General features: G+C 43.5%; 1 protein-coding gene across 1 annotated transcript; it reads left to right on the top strand.

Annotated features, from left to right (window-relative positions):
• Positions 1-5,171: 5,171 nt before the first annotated feature.
• paqr9 (progestin and adipoQ receptor family member 9) lies at positions 5,172-7,929 on the top strand. Its single transcript, XM_024288383.2, has 2 exons — positions 5,172-5,593; positions 5,678-7,929. The coding sequence occupies exon 2, from the start codon at positions 5,920-5,922 to the stop codon at positions 7,039-7,041; it is 1,122 nt and encodes a 373-aa protein (XP_024144151.1). The 5' UTR covers positions 5,172-5,593; positions 5,678-5,919; the 3' UTR covers positions 7,042-7,929.
• Positions 7,930-15,284: the final 7,355 nt, after the last annotated feature.

Genomic DNA, 15,284 nt, shown 5'->3' with positions numbered 1-15,284 from the left:
CCCATCATCCCCTTTTCTAACGTGCTCTCCTACTAGCATGCAGTCCCTCACAACCCCAAGCTAACATTAGCAATGCAACAAAAACAGTGAGTTATCCAGTCGTTCAGTTTAGATCCAGATTCCAACAAAGACGTTCGTTGATGGATGTATTTGTCTGTAAGTGGATGGATCAGAATGGAACAAAGGAGGGAGACCGTGGCTCATCAAGTGTACTTTATACGTCATGACTTCAAGGTTTTTCCAACAGCATTTTTTCTTCTGCTCCTGGTTCACCGCAACATGAGTAGAGAAATACTCAGAAATGCAGTTTTGATCTTTTATTTTTTATGTGTCCTCCATTATGAGAAAAAATCTACAAGAACATGATAAAAACACCAAGAACACCATTTTTATTGGAGAGGGTCTTTAATTATTTAGGTAAAATTAAAATAGACTCTAATGATTTCCCATTTTCTTCTTTGGGAGGTTCCTCTCGGGTCAGATTTCTTTTCCTGCCTCTTCTCTCCAGATGAGCAGCTGTTGTATCAGCATAACATTTGACGTCTTGTCCTTGATCATCTCAAGAGATGTTTGTAAAGACTATCCATCTGTCTGTCCATCCATCCATCTATCCATCCATCCATCTTCCACTCATCGGTTCTCAGGCCAGCCGAGAAACATAGTCTCTCCAGCGTGTCCTGGGTCTTCCCCAGGGCCTCCACCCAGTGGGACATGCCCAGAACACCTCTACAGGGAGGTGTCCAGGAGGCATCTGGACCAGATGCCCGAACCACCTCAAATGGCTCCTCTGGATGTGGAGAAGCGACTCTACTCCAAGCTCTCTCCAGGTGACCGAGATTCTCCCTCTATCTCTAAGGTAGCGCCCACACACACTCCAGAGGAAACTCATTTCAGTCGGTTGTAGTCGGGATCTCGTTCTTTCAGTCATGGCCCAGAGCTCATGACCATAGGTGAGTACCAGAACCAAGATCGACCAGTAAATTGAAAGCTTTGCGTTCTGGCTAAGCTGTCTCTTCACCACAACTGACCAGTACACCGACTGTTTAACGATGGGCGGGGCTCCAATCCGTCTGTCGAACTCACTGTCCAATCTTCTCTCACTCATGAACAAGACCCCAAGATACTCAAAGTCCTCCACCTGAGGCAGGAGCACTCCACCCACGAGAGAGGGTAAATATCTTTTTCTGGTCAAGAACCATGGCCTCAGATTTCAGTTCTGACCCTCACCCAGCAGCTTTACACTTGGCCACCAACCCCCCCAACCAAAACGCGTTGGAGGTCTATGTCAAAGCATGCTCAATACAAAATGTAATTCTTTCCTGTTCTTTGTCTCTTCAAACTGAACCCAGATGAAACTTATCCATACAGATAGGAGGGGAGGTCATCTTTGTGTGAAAGCATGTTTAAATGGTCCAAAGGCTTCAACCATTGAAGCAAACACAGTTCTGAGTCAGGGTCTCCTGGTGAAGGACCCAAGATGCAGGAGACAAAAGAACCTGAAAGGTTGAAGAAATCAACTTAAAAATGACAAAACAGATGACCTGACAGTGAAGAACTTAAAAAACAGACACTGAAATAGACACAACTGATTAAGGACTTGAACCTGGTGTAACTGTGACAGGAGGACAAACACACAACCTGAAAACAGAACATGAAGAGTCACAAAATATCAAACCAGACAAAAGATCACTGTCCTTCCGTCTAGTTTCACTTATCATCTTTCTAAGACAGAATACTGTCTCACTTTACTTGCTTTCCAGACTCAAAATGACATTGAGGTTGTACCCTGCAGTCACTGATGTATCCTGAGTAACTACAGACACAAAAGGATTTTTGAATAAATGTCATCTGTATCTTAGATTTTTCTTTTTCAGTGCTATCCCCTTGATTACCTTCTCAACTTCAACACAATGCTTTAGTTTATAAAAGTAAGCTAACTATGACTTAGTTCTAACAAAGTGCTTCGGGTTCGTGGATTCAGAAAATAACATTTCCAACAAAGTCAGCTGTACTGCAGTAACTTAACCCATCATGATCAAGTGTGACTTTTTTCAGTTGGGGCTAATTGTCATATTCTCTGCTATGCAATGGTGGTCTTGGCTTCACAACATCTTGGTTTTGTTTGTATTGTTGTTCTTAGAGAGTCTTTGCTCGTAGCAGCAGCCAGTTGTCCAAACCCTGAAGACAATAAAGCAGCAATCGAGAGAAGAACAACAGCTGAGTGTTCTTCGTTTGTTCTGCAGACTGAAGTCATTCCCTCTGAAAAACATGACCTGTCAAGTTGCAGCAAAACGTGAAGGATGATGACAAGTCACTGCTTTGTCTCAACATGAACTCTAACATGTTCTCCTGTACGAACGGCTCTTATTTTATATCTTCTTAAGCTCAAATTCTCATCATTTTCATTGTTTTTCTCCTCATGTTTATGTTTTTATTGACATGTGGACTTTGTCTTTTATTAGTGTTGTAAGACCTGTTTTCTTCCTTGTTGCAGTTAATGTATTGCAAATATACACCAAGGTCAGTCTCTTACTGTTATGATAAATACGTTTAAAAGTACAAATGTAAAGCCACCCAGTCATCCACTTTCACTGTACCGTTAAAGCACACCAACAATGTGGCGTCCTGGTCGGGCCCGACCCGGCCCACACTCCCTCAGCGCCCATCAGTGTCTAATTAAAGCGGTATGCTGTGGCTGGCTCTGCTCAGACATGTTGCATGCTTCTTATTCCTTAGGGATTTAAGATGTTTCATCCCCTTTTCCATGCTGAAATAATGAGTTTGAAGACTTCCTGACTTTCAGTCAACACAGATACAAGTTCCAGTGTGGACCAGGGCTGGTTCACTGAAGCCACTGATCCTTCAAATATTTGAGACTTTTAACCTTTTCCTTGTTGGAGATTTCATCAAGTTTTTGGTCATATTTCTTCTTTTATGGTTATTTTCAGAAAGTTCTTCCAGTTTTTCCTCCATTACCATGTGAGATGGGGGAAGGCCTAGATTTGTGGAATATCCTCTCATGTTATGTTATGTCATGTCATTTACTTTGGCTCAGGGCCCTTCAGAAAGATCTGCAGCCTGGAAAGACAAACGTGAAGACAAAAAAAGATAAATATGACTCATGAGGAAACCAGGAGCTGCTGTGCAGGCAGTGAGTCCTGCTGCAGGGGTGGGGACGTGCAGAGTGGGACTGTGAGGGATTATCTTGCAGGAACAGACTGTGCATTTGAGCAGATAACTGGATGAGCAGAGCAGCGCGCACGCGTGCGCACAGCACGAGCGCTTCCGTGCGTCCTTCTGCGCCTGCTGGTCATGGTCCAGTCAGTCTCACGCACAGCAACACACCGGATGGGTCCAAAATCTTCAAATTACTTCAGATCTTTGTCAAATAAACGTGTGAAACGCAGTCAGTGGCAACCCACCGGAAAAAAGACTCACTTTCAAAATAAAAGCTTTAAGTGTAGAGTGTCGGGTCGTGCAGTCATCACCACCACTGTGTGGGTGAACTAAACTCACCAACAGATTTTTAGAAATTATTATTTGACTACATCATTAAAGTTTTCCAAAATGTTTTAAGATACAGAACTGGGAGTTTTTGATCGTTAAAAGATATTTTCTCCGAAATTAAAATGAATGAATTATTGATGCAAATCAATTTGTGTGCAAAATGCATCATATCAGGCTTAAACATGTCTTGTAACACATTTTTTGCTTGGTTGTTTAAAGAGGAGAAAGTCATCCTCTTGAATTGAGGATAAATAGCCAACAAATCAATAATTCTCAATAGAGTTGAATGGTCATAAGGAATGAACGGACGGCCTTCCCGGCCGGCAAGGCAAGGTGGGCCTCACATGGTTTAAAAGTGGGCAGAAAATGTGGGCCGTGATTACGTTTGTCCACAGTTTCTGTGCTTTTTACCCACATTAGTTTAGGTTGGCACTCAGTGGGTTCGCTCACTACGCTAGCCAGCCTCCTAGTGGACGGCATGGCATGCTAGCAAGCTCCACTGTATCAAAGCTAGCGAACTCTGCCGTAGCAAGCTCCACTGTAGCGATTCCACTGTATTGAGATCATGAGCTCCACTGTAGCAAGCTCCGGTGTATCAAGCTAGCGAGGTCTGCTGCATCTGTTGTTCACTGGGAGGCTGGCTAGCGTAATAAGTCAACCCACTGAGTGTCCACTTAAGCCGATTTGGGCAAACACAGGTGAGGCCACCACAGTAACTGTGGACAAACCCCATCAGGGCCTCATATTCTGCTCACTTTGAAACCACATGAGGCCCACATGGCCTTGCTGGCTGCAGGCTGCCTGTCAGTGCTGCTGTATCCCCACAACTTTAACCTCCCAAATTGTTGAGGAGCTTATTTTATTCATCAAATAACCTAAAACAGCCTATTGTGTGTTGGTCCTGAAATGTGTTTTTATATACAGATAAAAGGAACTCAAAGCTTTCTATTTGGTCACACGTGGTTGTTTGTCTGATGATTAACATGGGGAACTACATATTCTTGTCTTTTCCAATCTCTGCTTAACCCTGTGACACCGGAGCTCCAGTGTTTATGTTCTTTGATTTACTGTAGGAATAAGCAGCTTGATGAGCTTTTCTCCTACAGAATCTACTGGAATTATCCTGTTAATGGGTGACAGTATGTTAATGGTTTTGTGTTTAAGCGTCACTGGCAACGTCCCAAGTGTTAAAGGGTTAAAGAGTACATTTTAAGGTTTTTATCTTTCAGAGAAAATAATGTTCTACTTGTTTTTTTATGGTATTATATCATTTTTCAAATGATAAAGATCAAGAGAATGTATTCACATACAAGTGTAACTGACATCAGTGAGGTTCTGGATGTTTGAAAATGACAATTATAATGAATAAATGTATTTTTTAAAATCTCCCTTTGAAATGAATTCAGGGTTGTTGGTGTGTTGTTGGTGTGTTGTTGGTGTGTTGTTGGTGTGTTGTTGTGGTCTAAATGTGGTAGTCCAATCTCTCTGAGAGTTTTTATTTATTTTTCATGTGTATAACTTGTTCCTCAGTGTAGACATGGTTAACGGTGATGCTTCTGTGGGCGGATCATGTCTGAACTTAGCTCTGTGTGAGATCACGTGGAGACAGCACATGACCTCCACGAAGCGTTACATCACAGCTGACCGCTTTTATTCTGAAAGGTCCCAGCGGAAGCGCGTTCCCGCAGCGCGCACCTTGACAGTGGTACCTGTCAAAGTGTCCCGCGCAGCTCGAGCTCAGTGGGCATGCCGACAGCCGTGAGGCGGTCTGTCTGTCGGGGCGCAGATCCGCAGCGTCTCCCTCCCGGTCAGAACCCCGCTCAGAAGGTGACCTTGCGTGAGAGGACTGCGCACCGGCGCGCGAAGCTGCTCCCCCGCACCTCTGCGGCGCCCCGCACTACACCGGAATGGGCTGTGAATGGACTGAAGCCCGGACGAGGGTACAGGCTGACGGAAGTCCGCAGCGGACCGACACCGCGCTAGCGGCCGGCGTGACCCACATACCGCAGAGCTGCGTGGACGCATCTTCAGGACATCTCTTCTGCGTGGGTCCGGCAGGCGGGAGCGCGCGCAGCCTCTGAGCTCAGTAATGACAATTTCTTTTTTCTGCTGCAGAACTATGCATAACAAGACACGTGACTGTGGAAATGATTAAATGTCTCCCACGCAGCTGAAGTCCTATGCAAACCGGGAGCTCAGCCTGCTGGAGTTTCTGCTGACCTTCACGGAGATGCTGAGTGGGTCAAGGAAACCAAAGGAAACCAAGCAATAGTTCTGAGGGTTCTGGGTGTGAGCGGCTCGGCTCATCAGATGTGCTACTGCTCCAGAGCCGTCCAAAAGGCCAGAATCAGACCGGAGCTGGACCAGCCTAGACCTCCAGACCAAACCTGACAGACCTCCTGTGGTCTCGCCATGCTGCTGAACTGTGGACAGCCTCTGCTGAGGCACACAGACGTGCCGCCTCGAGTCATAGAAAACTTTATCCTGACGGGCTACCGGTTCCCAAACTACAGCCTGCGCGACTGCCTCCTGTCTGCCTTCAGGCCCACCAATGAAACCGGCAACTTCTGGACGCACTTTCTGCCTGTTTTTATTTTTGCGTACCACTTTGTGGAGGTGTTTGGTTGGAACGGGGCACCTAATGGTAGTGCGCCCTTTTTTTATCCACTGTGGAACTACTTCATCGGGGTGTTCTGTCTTCTGATGGCAAGTAGCATGGCCCACCTGCTGAACTCCATGTCCCTGGTAGTCAGGGAAGTGTGCTTCTTTGTAGACTACGGCACGATCAGTGCCTACACGGTCGGCTCCTCGCTGGCGTACTACTACTACATCCATCCTCGGGCCGGGGTGGCAGACGAAGGGACTCAAAACAACACCTTTGTGTATTTGAGTAATGAAGGTCTGATGGTACCAGAGTTCAGGATGTTTTTTGAGACCTTCTACATCCCGAGTGCATACGTTGTAGCCATCATATGCGTCTTATCTTGCTGCAACACTCGTCAGAGGTGGAGGGAGCATCGCTACATCATCCGGACTCTGGTCTTCCTCCTTCCGTTTCTCGTCTCCTCCACACCGATCTTCTACCGCCTCCTCACCAGGTCACCTTACTCTGCTGCCTCCTCATCCTTCTCTGTCTCCACCTCCATGTCTAGCTTCTTCTACCGACACTGTCTCTGGCTGCTGGTGTCGGCACTCTTCAACATCAGCAAGTTGCCTGAGCGGCTGGCTCCGGGTCGCTTTGACATCTGGGGCCACAGCCACCAGTGGTTCCACTGCTGCACCTTTCTGTCCATCCTGGACGAGCTTCACATGATAAAGGCAGAAGTCAGGGCTATCCTGCTCCACCCGGATTTGGTCCTGCCCCCCAACAGCCTCTCCCAGCTGCCAGGACCCTCCATCTCCTCCACCTACGGAGTGATGCTGCTCCTCCAGACCACCATCGTCTCCATCATCCTGTGGTTCTCATGGCATGCCAACCAAATCTACGGACCACAAAGAGACCAGCTGGAGCAGGAGCATCGCAAGAGGCAATAAATCTTTTTTTTACCATTTGACTACAGAGCCATATCATGTGAACGGAAGCGCACAAGAAACATTCCATAACAATGGGAATCAGCTGAGGATGAAAGATGCTGTGCAGAGAAGGATTTTTTTCTCAATCATGTTCCAACAGGATTTCTGAGTAGTGACAATAAAAACTACCTCTGAGCTCCAAACTCAAGGACAGCAAAAGAACTCCTGAGAACTCTGCAGGTCGTTTCATATTCAGATCAACTTCCCTGCTGTCAGGTTCCTTTTTTCTTTTGCTGCACTTCCTGTTCTTAAACATCAAACTGCACTTTCCGAACATCCTCTGCTGTCAGTGTCGTTCAGCTTATTGTTTCTCTTTGTATTCATGCTTTGTTTTGTGTTTGTCTGCTTCACTGTTCTTCAGCTTCCGCTACATTTCAGGAAGAATGGTTTCCTCTTTGTTGAGCCCTGCGGCAGGAAGGGGCCGGCCTTACAGACCGCCACGGCAGAGGCCGTCTTAAAGAAAAAGCACTTTGTGGGGCGAGTGAGACTCGCCCTGTCATTGAAAAGCCATCTTCTCCAGTTTGTTTAGATTAATGTGACACATTCATGGTGCATCTAATGCATGTGCTGCTCGTGCGGTTTGCCCCCTCATGACGAGCAGACCAAGCGCTTACAGCAGTCCTGTTCAGATGTGACGTAAACAGATCTGAAGAAAAGCAAAAGCTGGGTGGAACTCTTCGTCCCTGGATGAATTCCACTGTAAAAGATAATCCAACTGCTAGCTTGTTGGATTATTTTGGCATTTATTAAGATTTTTTAGGCTAATGTGGAGTTTAGCTAATATTTCAGCTACATGCTAGCTGTTTTGCCTAAATTAGGCTTTTTTCATTTTTTTAGGCCAATTGAGCGTTTAACTAATATTTCAGCTGTCAGCTTCAGCCTTTTTAGCTATTAGCTTCAGCATTTTTAGCTATCAGGTTCAGTGTTTTTAGCTATCAATTTCAGCATCTTCAGCTATCAGCACTAGCATCTTCAGTGGCCAAATTCAGCTTACAGCATTCACACTAGCATTATCACAGGTAATGATATTTATCTATTTTTAATTTAAAGCTAATGATGGTAAAGATGTGTGTTTCACATCCAGTTTGCTCATGACCCGATTAGTCAACTAATCTGAAAAAATAATTGGTGATTAGTTGAAGATTAAAATAATCGTTTGTTGCAGCACTAACACAAACACAGATCACATGTGAGTGTGTTAAGCTGTGGGGACTGAAATCACTGTTTGGAAAATGTGACAAAAATGTTCAAGAAGTAGTGCAACAATACATTTGAACATTTCCTGAAAGTACAAAAACAGATTTAGTTTTATGTTTGAGGAGGACGTGTTTGAAAGAAACTGATGCTGTTCAGCAGAGCGTTCTGAGATTGCAGGTTTTCCTTTTTAGTGAGGACAGAAAGCTGAGCTGCTTAATGTTGTGAAAGAAAGTTCAAAAGATAATTTTCTGATAGACAGAGGTTGTTATGTTAACAAAATGGCCAGGGAGACTTCTGCATTCACCCCCAAAAGCAAGCTAGCTGTAGAGGTTGCTGCCCTGTCAGACCGTGTTCCTCTTTTCTCAGAACACTTGTGAAGGACAATCATCAGCTTCCTCCTTCACCACATGACCTGACTGAAAAACAGTCGGTGGAAGGAAGCTGTTGTGGGAAATGTTGCTGGGGTTTAACCCTTTAACACCTCAGGCGTCTTTAACATACTGTAACTTTTCAACCTTTAACGTGATAATTCCAGTAGATTCTGAAGGACAGAAGTGGCTTGACAAGCCTAAAAATCTTGGTAAATGAAAAAATCGTCCAAAAAGCTAGCAGAATGTTAATTTTAAAACTGTAATTTTTGACATAATTATGAATAATATATATATTATTCCAGAAAAAATCAACTAAATAACTTTCAATATTTTACTCTCCATAAAAATATGTTTTTTCAAAATTATACAAGTTAGAAATGAGCACAAGATAACATCGGGTCATTAATAACAATAAAATAAAATGATCTGGAGGGCCGGATAGAATTACTCGGAGGGCCAGATCCGGCCCCCGGGCCTTGACTTCGACACATGCGCTCTAAACTCTTTCATAAGCAGGACAGGCAGCGCTGCTGCTTCCTCAGGTCTCCGCCGTTCTCTACATCTCACTCGGCGTCACCAGCTGATTGGAAAGTCTGCTCCATGTCTTTCTGGCAGGGCGTTTTCTCCTCCATGACTTATGAGGACTCACTCTCGGGACAGAATTTTCAACACCTTCAGAAAATTTGCAAGAAAAACGTTCTCTTCCAGTGGATGTGCTTCAGGGCTGCCAACCCTGAGCAGAACCATGAGTGAGTTCAATCGTGTGAGGATAGACATGTTTCCAGTAGTGACCTCCACATACATTTGATTGATTTGTTGGACCAAATCTCACCTGCAGTTCAGTCCAATATGAACTCTGTACATCCACTGGAATGTCTTTGCTCATTTCTACGGGTTATTTGCCGTCCTTTTCATTAGCTGATTGAGTGTTTGCAGATCAGTGAGATGTGTCCTTCTGTTACTGGGGGTTCTCCATTTCCTCATGCAAGTTGGACAAAAACCTGATGGTTTTACTGAAACTTTGTGATGAACTTTCACCCAAATTCATCACAAGTATTTTGCACATCTGGTCTAAAATAGTCCTTTAAGTCGACAAAAAGGACTTTCTTTCTACAGTTTCCTGATGTGTATATAGTCATGGAGATTTGTCCCTTTCATGCAGCAGCAATCAGTTCCATTTGGTGATAATTTACAGGTTTTCTGAGTGTTTCCCTGATCTTATGATCTCAGTGACATGAACCCCTTCATTCATTCAACTTGACTCAATCTTCCTGCTTGACTGAACATATAAACAAGCAGACGGGGTCTGAAACGACTTTTCCGTTTGAAATAAAGGATGAATATTTAGGGATATTTTTCTCATAATCTACAAACCTTTTCTCGTGCTAGCGGCTTGAACTTTACCTGTTAGACTCTTGTAATGACGAGTAGACCCACTTTTAGGACTCATTTTGTAGATCTCTGGCGTTGACTCATTCCATCACTCAACAATAAAACATTGTGATAGCTGATACAAACCTTAAAGATATATTTTTAATTCTTTAAAACCATATTCAGGCTTAATTGAAAACTAGTTTTATTAAAATGGTAATATATAAATAGCCCCAGTGTGGACACTGGTAGTGTTGGTGGAGAAATCAAATCGATGTTTCATATGAAGAAAGAAACCAGACCTGAAATGTGAAACGTTTGGGCTGAAGGCCTGATTAGGCCGGATTTTTCTTTGTGGTGGTGTGATCCACAGAGCTAACTGTTAAAGGTGTCTGAGAGCTCCTCCCTGCAGAGAGGAAGATGCAGACGTGCTGTGATGGAAACATGAATGACATGTTGTCTCTCTGTTGTCCTGTGCTGTAGTTTGAAGCTCTGCAGCGTCTGTGGAGGAACGGTGACACTGTCAGAGTTTAGAAATAAATATGTTTGTTTATATCTGCACATGTAACTGCATTCACTTGCACACCAGATAACTTTCATTTCTAAATGTAGAAAAGCTCATGACATGACAATCATGTTGTGACGGTGCACTTTACAGCTTCTGCAGATCTGTTTCTTTATGCTTGCACACACAGGGTTTTTCTTTCTTTTGGGGGGGGGGGGCAAAGTTGGTACTTTAACACCCCCAGACATTTACTTTAGAGGTGTCAGTGTTTAGATCCAGTTCCTCTACTGGCTCCACTGTGTTTTCAGCTGCAGTGAATGAATGAAGAGCTTCTTTGCAGATCCTACAAAATGTTCAATGCATAAACATACATCCTTATATTCTCTAGTAGCTGATGTTAGAAAAACACAAACACAATGACTTATTTTAAAGTTTCCTTGTTCCTTGCAGTGATCAATAAATGACATCAAACCGATTTGCTGACTGCACACACACACACACACCCACCCCACCTTCTTACCACTTGATTTCAGGTTAGTGCGTTTTGGTATTAGGAAGGACCGTTGGACGAGACTGATGTTTCTACCTCTGTGCATCACTTGGTTGGTGAGAATCACTGAGACAGACTTTGTTACCTCTCCAAACTGTGGCTGTCACACACAGCTACCACTGTTTATGCAGGAATCCTGCTGAATTGACGTGTTTAGTCGTTTACTCAGGGGGGACTCCAAACAACTCTGGTATTCTATTTGACTGAAGTTTGAATATCAGTCACTGAAGAAAGAGGCTCATAATGTGTTTTGGGTTGATGTGTGTTAAAGGGAAAAATCCATGATTGGATTTATCGTACAAAGAAAGGAAATGTATCATTAAATTTGATTGAATAAATTGCACAGAGTACTGTTGTTTTGTGCTTATTTGGTGCCAATGTCTTCATGTGTTACTCCTGTCCACCGGGGGTGCCCTCTGTCCGTTTTCCTTGCGCCTTCACTGAATGAGCGCTGGGTGGCCGCTTGTTTTTCCACCCTCGTCCACCAGGGGTCGTCTTTTTTCTGTTTCCCTCGTACACCTGGGGGATATCTCTGCTCATGTCTTTCTTCTCTGTTTCTGGGCTGGGATCTTAACCTGGCCCTGGTCTCATCCTGCCTCTTTCTGGAATTAAGATCAAGATTAAGAAGACCTTTATTAGTCCCACGGTGGGGAAATTGAAAATTTCTAGAGCAGAACTAGAGTGAGAAATAAAGGAAATGGAATGACCTTCTGCATCCTCTCAAGCTCCGGGAGACGCTCGTCTTTGTGCTCCTTCTGCACTCGTGTATGAGTTTGACCTTGACTGTCTGTCCTCTGTTCACTTCCTTCACCGTTGAGGACTCCTGCTGACCCGAGCGTTCCTCTCTGAGGTTTCTCAGCTATTTTTGTTATTATTCCGGCTGTACTGTCCCCTCACCTTTGAGGTCAGAATGACCCATAAGATGAAAAATGAAAAAGAAAAATGCAATTTTGCTAAACCTGAAAAACATGTTTTGAGCACAACATCCATTCAAATGGAGATATTCTTATTTTTAAAGAAAAATCAGTGTTCCTGGTTACAAGACCAGTTGAAGTTGTACCTGGTTCTAGAGAGAGAAATAAAGGGAGAACTAGAGAGGGGGAACTAGAGAGACAGAGAACTAGAGAAAGAGAGAGTCGGGGCCAGCCTGATTAGTGATCAGTGCAGAAGCACAGAAACAAAGACCTCCCCTAGAGCTACTGCCATTGACTGTATATAAGAATAACTGGACAGAGCAAGCCCCCTACCTCCGTGTTCCATATAGGAAGTACCACTGGGTTGCAAAAAGGCCAAAGTCCCATTGACTTACATTGAGAAACAGACAGTTATTTCTCAGTCATTTTATATCTCAGAATAATCATTCTTCCTCTGCTGCTTTCTGATTAACTTCTTTTTTCTAATCCTAATTTTTTTTAAAGATTTTTTTCCATTATCACAAGTTATTAGAGTTATAAATTGACCAGTCAGATGGCTCAATAAGCGTTTGTGGGTCTGACGTCGAACGTCTGGGGGGTTTGAGTGACAGATGACGGGTAGCCAATGGGAGCAGACTTCATCAATGGGTCCGTGAAGACCTTTTAACACCTACTTTACAATTCAACAATGTACCAATCATTGTCCTACTGTTGTTTTCCTCAATGGAATGTACCGATGCAGCAGTTTAAAACAAGAGGAGCATGCTGTCGACATTTTTAGATGAGGATTTACTCTGTAGAAATAGATTTCAGTCTGAGGTTATGTGATTTGGACTTTTTTGTTTAACGTTCGTTTTTCTTTTTTTCACTGTTTTGGTTGTAGATTTTAAATAATAAGTTGTGTATCATACGGAATGGTACAGCTCCTCCATAAAATCACCAACCAAAGTTTCATCTTCGCCGCACTTTTCCAGCTTCAGCCTGAATTAGACGCAGCCGTCTGAGGAGCGCGAGCCAAACTTGAAAGGACCTGGTCGTATTTTCAAACAGAAAAAAAATCCAGCTGTTCACTGTTCCACTGACCGTTGACAGATTCAAATGTTGGAATGGTTCTCCCTCAAAGACTTCAACAATGACTTGTACAATTCTCCGGTGTTATTACAATAGAAGCTGTTTACATTCCGCGGTCTCGTGGTAGAGGCGTGGAAAGAGGCGGACGGTTGCAATAAACTCCCTCCAGATTGGCGACAGTACTTCCTGTAGATTCCATGACTCAGCTATGACTCACAGAGACTCAGACCAATCGCTGAAGATGGGTTGCAGACGTTTGCAATATGGCCGTTTCAGGAAGTGACGGTGAAAGCGGCGGCCTACTTTCACGAGGAGTGGAGATAATGCATTTCCAATGGGGACCTCATAGCTCGATAAGTCCAGTACTTTTTTACAGTCAATAGCTACTGCCAGACCCCTGGAGAAAGGTGGTACTGGAATGTATAGGGGTGTAAGAAAATATCGACTCAGTGATATATTGTGATGCTTCATTTGGCAACATGCATTTCTGTCTTACTCTTATGCAACACTTTAACTCTTGAATGCTAGCTGGCAGCACAGCACGCTCTTTGAGCAGCTCTACATCACACCAAAACGAGATCCTGAGAGAACCATTTTGTGATACATGTGAACGCGGTGTGAACTGAGCCTCACAGATGTAAATGGACAAGCATAGGAAATGACATATAACCCCACCAGTAAAAGTGCCACATGAACCAGACAAACAACAACCTCTAGTGGTGAAAAGTGTTAACACCCCCCCATCAACGCCCTCACCTGTTTGTTAAGGTGCACCAGGAAACTGAAGAACAATGCCTTCTAAGTGGGGGGATGAAACCCCCCATGAGCGTCATATCACATTTGTTCAGGGGAGGTGTATGGGGAAACAATGACATTTAGTGAGGGAAATTCCTCCCCACAGCACCATCTAGCGTTTGCTATGCGTAGGTGCATGAGGGAAAGTGATCCTGTTGGAGGGTGGAAGAAATCCAGAAAACTACTTTAGAGCTTCAACCAGCAACAATGTGAAAACATTGACGGGAAAACTTGAAGCGTGATAATTAAGTTTGTAAAAGTTTGTTTTTTAAGTTTAAATTTATACTAACAAAAGATAACTTTGTTTGAATTCTATAATTTGAAAAAAGAAAAATCCCCAAATAACAAAACCATCTTATACATTTTTGACATGAAACTTTTTGAACATTTAAAAAAGTCTGCATCATTTGAACAAAAGCCAAACAGTTTTTGGTTGTTAAAATGCTCATGATTGTACCTCCTGATGGCAATGTAACTGTAATATTATCAAGGTTGAACATCATGTTTAAAACAATACAAGCAGAAATCGACTGCTGGGTTTTACAAAAACACTTTGTTTGCTCAGGCAACTTTTGCTTTGAAGTTGAAGAAAAAAAAGAAATCCGAACCTTCAGTCTGCTTAGGTGACTTTAGTCAAATAAAGCACAAAGTTTCGGCTGTTGTTTTACATATTTATATACAAGCATGTGTCCCCAAAGTGGGAACCGTCTGAAATACAAAAACAGAAAAACATTATTTAAGGTGCAAAAACACACAATCACTTCCTAATCTGTTCTCCCCATTCCTAATCACATCTTCAGTTCCTGGAATAACTCCATGGAGACGGACATGTTTGGGGTCTCGGTCAGAGACGATGTTTTTCATGGCAGTAGCTGCTGGAGTTCATGGGCTTACTTCTCCTGTACATGAGAGTCCCAGGCTTCTCTGTTAGCGCTCTGAGGCGGCACCATGACAGACAGGAGTACGGATACTAGATACAGCATGAAAGGCTGGGATTCACTTCAAACAGGGTTTAAGATGCCTTTTGTTTGATAGTTTGGAATGCTGTCGGAGGTCACTTCACTGGAGGCAGTGTTTCTGAGACCATCATCCTGAGAATTCTACATGTTTCAAATAAACTATTCAGAATATGATGGAGTCAAAAGTAGCTTAAGAACCTTTAGCAGATGAATACTCAGGATTTCTGCCTGTTCACATAGTGATGACGGATTCATTACAACCTGGAGATCTCATCTGATTCATCAGATGAGATCTCCTACGGAAGCTGTGAGGAGCACCATCCATCCATCCATCCATCATCCATCCATCCATCCATTATAAATCCATCCGTCCATCATCCATCCATCTATCCATCCATCATCCATCCATCATCCATCATCCATCCATTATCCATCCATCCATCCGTCCGTCCATCATCCATCCATCATACA

The sequence above is a fragment of the Oryzias melastigma genome, linkage group LG18, assembly GCF_002922805.2.
Source record: "Oryzias melastigma strain HK-1 linkage group LG18, ASM292280v2, whole genome shotgun sequence".
Classification (NCBI taxonomy): Eukaryota; Metazoa; Chordata; class Actinopteri; order Beloniformes; family Adrianichthyidae; genus Oryzias; species Oryzias melastigma.
The sequence above is the reverse complement of the archived record's forward strand: the minus strand, read 5'-3'. Positions and strand labels throughout refer to the sequence as shown.

What these genes read in the sequence shown, in the direction of transcription:
- paqr9 (XM_024288383.2), top strand. Translation starts at nt 5,920, where the DNA reads ATGCTGCTGAACTGTGGACAGCCTCTGCTGAGGCACACAGACGTGCCG.